This window comes from Cyprinodon variegatus, unplaced genomic scaffold, assembly GCF_000732505.1.
Source record: "Cyprinodon variegatus isolate N-32 unplaced genomic scaffold, C_variegatus-1.0 Scaffold287, whole genome shotgun sequence".
NCBI classification, from domain to species: Eukaryota; Metazoa; Chordata; class Actinopteri; order Cyprinodontiformes; family Cyprinodontidae; genus Cyprinodon; species Cyprinodon variegatus.
In genome coordinates this window covers 700,254-709,322 of record NW_015150740.1, presented here as the reverse complement: position 1 = coordinate 709,322, position 9,069 = coordinate 700,254, and the positions used below count along the sequence as shown (strand labels likewise).

The following is a 9,069-nucleotide window of genomic DNA, read 5'->3' as shown; positions in this document are numbered from 1 at the left end:
CTCACTTTAGTGCTTCTGGTGGGGGGTGGAGGGAGACAGGCAACAAAGGGGTTAGGTACGTTTGAATCAGGATGTCGAGCACTGCAGTACCCCACCCCTCCCCACCCCTCGGACTAACGAAGGGATTACTGCGTCACCAGAGGGCCCCAAAGAGGGGGTTTTATAAAGCGCCCGTCTGGCCCCCTTCCCTCCGTCACAGAGGCTAAAAGGTCCATTGGAGAATCCGTCTATCCCCATCTGTGATATAGAATCCCCCATTTAGCATTAATGCCCACCTACTTTTGAAGAATCAAAGCATCTCAGAATTGCTTTATTATCTCACACCTATGTCTTTGCGACAGGTGGAGAGAGGTGGCAAGCAGCTGAGTTGACTTTACCAGCCCAGATCACAGTTTGGTAAAGATCATCGGACTCCAGACTCACATCTCAAGTGGCTGTTTTAGTCAGCTGGTATCCAAAAGAAGACTTTTTTTGTTGTTTCCACCATTTTATGAAGGACTGAAAAGGTAAACTTGTGACTTTTTCTCTGAATCACCAACACCCCTCCTCAAGCATCCACCATGTGGGAGTTCCGGTCCATGAATTTTTGGCGGGCAGTCTTTGCAGAGTTCTTCGGGACTATGTTCTTTGTATTTTTTGGCATGGGTGCTGCCCTGCGTTGGACCACCGGGCCTCATCACGTCCTTCACGTGGCCCTATGCTTTGGTCTGGCGGCCGCCACCCTCATCCAGTCCATTGGCCACATCAGTGGCGGCCACATCAACCCTGCAGTTACCTTCGCCTACCTTGTCGGGTCACAGATGTCCCTTTTCCGTGCATTTTTTTATATCTTCGCTCAGTGCCTGGGGGCCGTGGCTGGGGCTGCAGTCCTGTATGGGGTCACACCCGGCAACATGAGAGGCAACATGGCAATGAACATGGTAAATATAGAGGTTTAGTGTTGGAGAATGAGGGTTGTAAGGTTGATGACTGTATCCTATGTGTTATCAGCTTGTTTTCAGGCTTCACAGATTTCATGCCCCTTTCATTTTTGTGCTTCCAGCTGCAGCCTGGCATGAGCCTGGGGATGGCCACAACAGTGGAGGTCTTTCTTACCCTTCAGCTCGTTGTCTGCATCTTCGCAGTGACAGATGAGAGGAGAAACGGTCGCCTGGGATCAGCAGCTCTCTCTATTGGTTTCTCTGTCACTGTTGGGCATCTCATGGGGGTGAGAAGTGTGGAAAAAACTGTTCAATCACTACAAAGTTATGGGCACATATGTACTTTAACACATTCATGTTTGTGTTTTAGATGTACTACACTGGTGCTGGAATGAACCCTGCTAGGTCCTTTGCCCCTGCGGTGCTCTTCAGAAACTTTATCAACCATTGGGTAAGAGCTCAACTTTTATTTTTGCTCCATTGAAGAATGACTGGCCAGAGTTTCTGTTGACAATTCAAATTGTATTACCTGCAGGTGTACTGGGTTGGGCCTATGATTGGGGGTGCCATGGGAGCCATCCTGTATGATTTCATGTTGTTCCCACGTATGAGAGGTCTCTCCGAGCGCCTGGCCACACTGAAGGGAAGTCGACCCCCGGAGAGTGAGGCTCAGCAGGACACTCGAGGGGAACCGATCGAGCTCAAAACGCAATCCCTATAAACCGGCCCAGTCCCTTTTCTCTGAAAGGAGGGGTGAGGGACAGATCCCTAAGCTATGCTGACCCCCACCTCAAATGTTCCCCCTCGACCCCGTGTCTTCACACGCTTCAGTGTACAAGACTAACCCAAAATGTTTACAGATAATCTAAAATATAGATTTGCCACCTTCAACCTCAGCACACAACAAAAGTCCTCAACCCCCCACAGCTTTATAACTGTAATCCACATAGGACATGGTGCTTTTTAGAAATGTTAACCAATATTCACCTTCTCTTCTCTCCATTGCTGCCCGGTAACCCAAACAGAGCAGTGTGGAGGAGAAGGGGGGAGTATGAAGGTGATGAAGGGTGAGAGGGAATAATAGAGATGGGAGTTAAGTGGGATTAGGGTTTGGAGAACGACAGAGAAATGGAAACCTGTAATCTTTAGGTTGGGTTAGATCAGTGAAGATGGGCTTGCTTTTCATTAATCATCTAAGCTTATCTCTTTTTTTTATATTTTCTAATTTTATTTCCTGCCCTTTTGGACACAAGATGTGGATGTAAACTACCTTTTGATTTTCACAGGGTTTCAATCAATTTAATCACCACATTTTATCTGTAGGTTGTGTGTTTGTTGTAGAGAGGAAGAAAGTGAGAGAGTGAGTGCGTGGGCGCGGCTGTTCCTGTATGTGAGCATGTTTGCAGGTGAGCACATGTTTATCTGCTTACTTGTGTTTTCAAGTGTGCAGATCCAATATTTCTTTTTTTTTTATTTTCATAACCTCTGTTCTGTTTTGTACTGTTGCCCGTATTTAGTTTGCCATGCCATTTCTCCTCTCCCATCCTGTTTGCTGTCTGACAGTTATTTGCTCTAATATTCATTTTTACATAAACCATTTGCTTTTTGTTCTGAACCAGCATTATCCACAACAGATGTTGTATCCCAGATATTTGGTCTGATTTAAACTGGGAGAACAAGGTGTTTCAATAAAAAAAATGCATAAAAATCAAAACTATACAAATGTTGGCTCTTTTTTTTTAAACCTGAGGCTTATATGGATTGAAAGTGCCTTTTTCAATTGAATAATATGAACATATTTTTTTTTTCCTTTTTACATTTCTTTACAAAACCAAAGACCTTGAATGTATTTTATTGGGATATTATGTGAAAGATTTACACACGAAAAATACTACATAATTGTAAAATGAAAGCAGTTACTTTTATTTTAAACAAATAAAAATATAAAAGGTTTTAGATTATGTTTTACATTGCATTCAGGCCCCTTTACCCTGATACCTCCCAAATAGAATCAGTAAATTCAAAAGACAACAAGGTAAAGCTGGTTGTTCTACATAAAACAAAACAATAAAGAGAGAGAGAACTAAAACTGTACATGCCCCCTTTATCATATAATCCCCACAGTGAATCATGGTGGTGGCAGAATCATGCTGTGGGATACCTTTCTACCTACAGGAGTAGTGAAGCAGGACATTGTTTGAAATGAAGATAAAGGTACACATATGGTATAATTCAGTAATAACACCTGTTAGAGGCCCTAAAAGAAATCAAAAGGGTTAGATCCAATCATATCGCTGTATGAGACGTCAAAATCCTGACTGAAACCTAAGCAGACAATTTTAAGTAAGACATGAATGTTCATAAAACTTCTTCATCTGACTTGTACTAGTTTTCAAAGAACAATAGACAATTTATTTTCACCACATGTGGAAGAAAAGAGATGAGTCCCACAAATATTTTCAGTAATTCAGGCAAAACGTGGTTCTAAAAAGTTTAACTTTTGGAAGTTCAACATTAAACCATCCAACACTGACCATGTACCTTTTCATGCAACATATATTCCACTTTGCTCAGGTTTCTGCAATTAAGTTGTGTGCCTTTCAAAAATGAAGGCATCCATATTAGGTAAGGTGCAGTAAAAAGAAATGACCAGAAGGGGGCACTAACACAAAGCCCTAGACAAAATGCATAAGCTGTCGGTTTTTATAATATACTATGATAAAATACTCATAAATCAATACGATTAAATATAAAATAAATGTTAGGGAATAGGGGTGGGTTTGTATGACTTTAAATCAAAACTTTGTTGTTAAAATACAGCAAGGCAAACCTTACCTGACAAAGCAGCAGTGATTGAGGCGGTTTCATTCTGTCCTTGCAAATTTGAGAATATTGTCACTCATAAACAACATTTTAGTGCTTTAAAATACAATGTTTCTAAGCAATTTTAACAAATAAATTATCAGACAAGTAATGGCCAGACAGAACAAATTGGATCATTTTTTACAATTCTTATGGAATTTTCCTGATATAAAAGGAAATTATAGTATGCTTCTTTTTTTTTTTAAATGTACAACAGGAAGCTTTGGTGGTACGGCAGAAAAATTTGTTTTAAACTTTAGCATAGAGCAAAGAAAAAGGGTGAAAAAGCCTTTGCTGGGAAAAAAAAAAGGAAAGAACAGTATAGGATAAAACAAGTTTATCCTATACTGTTGAGAATTCTGATGAGAGGAAACTGATTTTATAGAAAATATTTACTTGCTAAAAGTCATGCAGCAATTCAATCTAAAGCTGATCTAGTCACGTTACATGGAGGGTTTTAGTGTTTAAACCATATAGAGAGAACATCTGATTAAACTGATTATTTAAAAGAAGAGAAACCGGAACTTATCAAAGCAGTAATGGGTAAATCAGAAGAAAATCAAATCTTTCAAAAAGGAAAACTGACCTTTAAAAAAGGGAAGTGTCCAAGCCTAAGATGGGTTCATTTGAGCTCTCCATCCAGTGGTGGACCCAGAAATCTTTAACCTCCTCCCAAACCATGGCTTCCCATTAAAAAAAAAATTATATATCAACTTATTAACCTGATAACAGGTTTATTTACAAGTTTATTTGCACTTATTCATAACCTACAGGCCTATATTCCCACACCATCACGTGAAACATCACACTAACTTCAGGCTCCTGAAACGCATTTGGATAAAAACATTCAGTGACTAAGAAGACAGCGAGAGCCACCCCTTTAAAACATTCAGTCATTTATTTTGCATATTTGTTTAAAATCTAACATATGGCTTGGTTCAGACCACTAGGACTGGTGGTACTTCTGCAACACCAGGAGACTCCATGATCATCTCTAATGTACCTGTCAATATGATGCTGCGAAAGAACACAGGACAATGGTACAAGTGGTAGCATACTGCACCGAACTGAATCCCATTCACACATTAAAGGTACAAACACTTAAATTAAACACATTTCCAGTGGCCTCCACGTTTAAAGGCAAAGGGTTATTAAAAAAGAAAGTATCTTTAATGCAATTTCAACCTACATAAACTTAAAATGAAAACTTCTCAAAGCGTATTTACTAAGTAAAGACACAAATTTCAGATTTTATTGTCTAAATTAGTGCCAGATGCATTGAAACTGCCGATACCACCGGCTATAATCGTAACTTGATTGCTGCCAATCTCACGGTCCTAGGATCCAGCCACTGGAGACCAGTGTCTTTAATGAAAACTGAACAAATAGTTATGTCATTAACAGAACAATTTGGACGGGTTTGGACCCAAGCTCTCTTGATGATTGTAGTTTGAGACATCTGCTTTAGATCATCCAGTTCTCTGCATCCACCCAGTGCAGTCTTCTCTGTTCAGCCAAACGGTTTTCTGCAGGATTTAGGTTGTGGAACTTGGAAAGCCGTAGTAGGAGCTGGAATTTCAGTCTTATCTGCTCATGATGACCCACCCATGTTTCTGTTTTCTTGTGTGCTCCACCCGGTTTTCATTTAAAAGGCCCTGGTACTTAAAAAAGTGTAATTCTTTGAAAGGCTTTTTGAAAAGAAAAACACCCTTGCCATGAAAGATCCTCCACCATGCCTAACAGTGGGTTTTAGCTGCTTTTCCACAAAATCATAATTTTGTTTAAACTCTTGGTGCCATAAAATGACTTAAGTCAGTGTGTCATATTTAAACCACATGGAAACAGTAAGCAACAGATAATTGATTAAAACTTGGAGACATAAACCTATTTAAAAGTGATATAAAAATAACATTTAGAGGTTCCAACAAGTCGGGCACTACCATTATTTCCTTTTATCGGATTCTGTCTTAAACAACAATTTATTACACTAAAATAAAAAATGGAGTAATTGTATGATTTATTACTTAAATTTACAAGAGACTGTGAGTGGGTGTTGAGGGCAATAAACTTAATTGTATTGACAGGGGTGACTAAAGAGGAAAGAAAATTTAGTCACTTGTAAAAAAGGCTAAAAAGAAGCTAGAAAAACAGGGTTAAATGATTTTAAAGCCTGACAGAGTTGTGCTCTAACTACTGCTCGAGGAAAAGAACATCAACAACATCAAATGCCAGTGTTGCCTACCTTAAGCTGACATATTCTTAGCATAATTGCATATTGTGTGAAGACCCTAGCAGTAGATAACAGGAACCTATGAGATTACTGGATACAGAGAGAAATCCTCTGCCACAGACAGGAAGGTAACCTAGAACCAGAGGGAACTGCGTCTTGTTCTTCCCACAGAACCTGGTTCTCAGACAGATTGAAATCCAGTATTCAGTGCAGTACCTTTGAAGAAAATACAGCTGCAGCAACATGGCACAAAGATGTAGAAGAAGAACTTTATGTTTCTTCCTGCAGCCTGACTACCAACAAAGAAGCATCTTAAAATTTACTGATCTCAACTGGATTGTAGCAGTTTTGGAAAACATTCACAGTGTGTGCTGACGACAATGCAGGGCGATCGTGATCATCCCCTGCAACACCAAGGTTTATAAAAACAAGAAAAAAAGACATCTCTCAAAAAGCCCTTTTTTCAATGACTCCTCCATCCAGTCTACTCCTCACTATGTCTCCAATCAGCAGTCCCCGTGTTTTGATACGTCATGCCTGCAGTTTGAGCAACCCGCTCAGGTCTGCTCACTGCATTCGGTCGGGCTGGTGGAGGGGGTAGTGGAGGAAGGTCGGCGGTGTGGCCGACACAGTGCCGAGTGTGGCTAGAGGAGGATGAATGGCAGCTGGAGGGGTTGGAGGAGCAGTCAGAGCAGGAGATGGTGTAGCCGGAGAGAAGCTATAGCTGAGGTAGCCTGTGGCGGGTGATGGGGAGGGGACATAAGGGTAATGCTCCAGTCCTGATGGGGCGTAGGGGCTGTAGGCGGAGCTGTACTCCAGGTAAGGGGAGGTGAGAGCTGTCGCTGTGGGGCTCAGGTGAGACTGCAGCAGGAGGCTTGGTTGGAGGAACGCCTGAGGATAGACATACTGCTGGGTGAACCTGCGGAGACAGAAAAGCAATGGTTAGAGCTGGAGAGGATTACCATCTGGTTCAGAATATTTATTGACACAAGCTGAAAAAGGTCCTTCTAGAAAACAGTGATCAATTCAAATTAATACATATAACCAAGGTGACAGTCGCTCAAGACAAAAACATGAAAAAAACAACAACACATAAAATGTCACAAGTTGACAACAAAATAAAAATAAGCTCATCAGCTGTTTTATGATAAGAAAACCTTCATTGTATCAAACTGGGATATGAAAATATACACAGAAAAAAAAATAAAGGAGGTAAAAACCCTTGTTTGAGGAAAACTGTTCAGATTTTTTGTCTCAACAGAAAATATATTTATAACATGTTTGCACTTTTTAGACAAGGAAATAAGCTAATTCTGGGAACATTTCTCAATATTTCATCTCATCTTCACCTTTTGTTTTACATCAGTTGTGCACCACGTTATGACAGCGGTTTGGTTAAAAACCCCTAAATTAGACAACATTCTTCTTCTTGAAAAACTTATCTGTTAAATAAACTTGATTTAATACGTTATAAGAGTTCGAGCCTTTGCCTAACCCATGACCTAACACTCAAAACACAAAAAGACTAAATCACATTTAAAAATGTTTGGCTAATCTTATTATTGTTTTCTTCAGGGTGTGGTTGCATAGTTTATCTGCATTTTTATCAGTTTATCATTTGATATTATTTGATTGATAAGTTTAAACATTAAAGAAGCTATCAAAGTTTAATCGCAATAGAATAAAACATGTTTTCATTAAATAAGCCTCTATAGTCGGTTCTACTCTATAAAATTGGACGGATATTTTTCTAGCAATTTAAACTCAGTTCCCATCTCCACTTTATGAAGTTTTTATTCAAAGTTATTAAATTTAGGTAAAACAAATACAGCAACTTTCTACATACAGAATAGATGACAGATGACAACAGTCTCATGCACTCGAGGATTTAACTGAAATTGAAATGCTTGCTTCTTACAGATGTTCTTGCTGTTGTTCATTTGTGTTTCATACAAAGATAGAGCTAAAATCTTAGAACTTCACTTTTTTAGATTTGTTACTTTGAGTGTACTCTCTGCTTTTCACAGTAACTTTGTAATTAATAGAGAAAAAAACCACCATAACTTAATTCTAAGCATGTTTTCTTTGCTATAAAAGGTACTTCTGGTCATGTGCTCTCGTGTTTACTTTTATTTATTTACAGTCTTCTCGGAGTTAACTTTACTGTAGAAAGTACTAATGGTTCAGTTTTTTCTTTGTTAATAGATTATATTCCTTAGATAGAACCACTGACTGAGATATTACAGCCATTAACTTTTTTATGTTCTTTTTTTCTTTCTACAGAGTCCCAACTGATCAAGGAGGCACTCACAGTGGATCCTTGATCAGCCGCGTCCTATCGTCTGTGACAGAGATGATCCTGCCTTTTACTTTATGTATTTTTGCCACTTTTGACGGATTTGTCTAATTTTTGTTCCTTCTTTTTGCTTTTTTTTGCTATAGAAAGTAGCCCTTCCCCCGTTCTTCGGTTGCCTGCCAAGGACAGAGCAACTGATGGTGGTTTCACTTCCATACAGCAAAATCTGGTCTCTGTTTGAGCCTGGTTCTACTGAAGGATAGCTTTTTCTCTCCTCTATTGTCACAGGCTCACTAACGTTGAAAAACTTCATTGATTCAATGCAATCTCAGCTTTGACATATAGATGACCTTTTACTATTTGGTATTAAATGATACATTTAATCAGAAATTAGAGTGACCTGGGCAACAGCTAACTGAATGTGACTTTGAGAATATTATTGGATAGAACGTCAGGTTTCAGTGGTGGTTTAAGGACCCAAATGCAGAGGCAGAGGCTGAGGAGATTACTTGCAGCTTTAATGAAATAAACAGAGGTAACAGAGGCGGGAATCCAAAAATCCAAAATCAAACATGAAAAATATAAAGCAAACCAGGACTATGGAGTAGTGATGGGTCGGGCAACACCGATGCGTCGGCGCATGTGTCGGTCTCATAGAGCGAAACCGGTGTCGACGTGTGTATCGCTACGGGAAAGTCACGTGACCGATGTTTCGAACTGATTGACAAGCCTTTATAAGGAAGCGCATCTGCCAAAACAAT

At 39.6% G+C, this 9,069-nt stretch overlaps 2 protein-coding genes across 2 annotated transcripts in view; one reads left to right on the top strand and one right to left on the bottom strand.

Moving 5' to 3' along the window:
• The first annotated feature begins 208 nt into the window (after window positions 1-208).
• LOC107090259 (lens fiber major intrinsic protein-like) lies at window positions 209-2,626 on the top strand. Its single transcript, XM_015383542.1, has 4 exons — window positions 209-920; window positions 1,043-1,207; window positions 1,291-1,371; window positions 1,456-2,626. The coding sequence occupies exons 1-4, from the start codon at window positions 561-563 to the stop codon at window positions 1,639-1,641; spliced, it is 792 nt and encodes a 263-aa protein (XP_015239028.1). The 5' UTR covers window positions 209-560; the 3' UTR covers window positions 1,642-2,626.
• A 1,531-nt stretch (window positions 2,627-4,157) lies between these two features.
• Window positions 4,158-9,069, bottom strand: part of LOC107090257 (RNA-binding protein 38-like) — a 25,354-nt gene continuing 20,442 nt past the window's right edge. Inside the window, exon 4 of the mRNA XM_015383540.1 lies at window positions 4,158-6,931. Within this exon, the coding sequence (XP_015239026.1) occupies window positions 6,580-6,931 (352 nt within the window). The 3' untranslated portion in view covers window positions 4,158-6,579. The remainder of the gene's footprint in view (window positions 6,932-9,069) is intronic.

Bases quoted from the DNA above. Each gene is read 5' to 3' on its own strand.
- LOC107090259 (XM_015383542.1), top strand. From the start codon at position 561: ATGTGGGAGTTCCGGTCCATGAATTTTTGGCGGGCAGTCTTTGCAGAG. The intron at 921-1,042 runs GTAAATATAGAG...TTGTGCTTCCAG, and splicing joins GCAACATGGCAATGAACATG to CTGCAGCCTGGCATGAGCCT. The intron at 1,208-1,290 runs GTGAGAAGTGTG...TTTGTGTTTTAG, and splicing joins CTGTTGGGCATCTCATGGGG to ATGTACTACACTGGTGCTGG.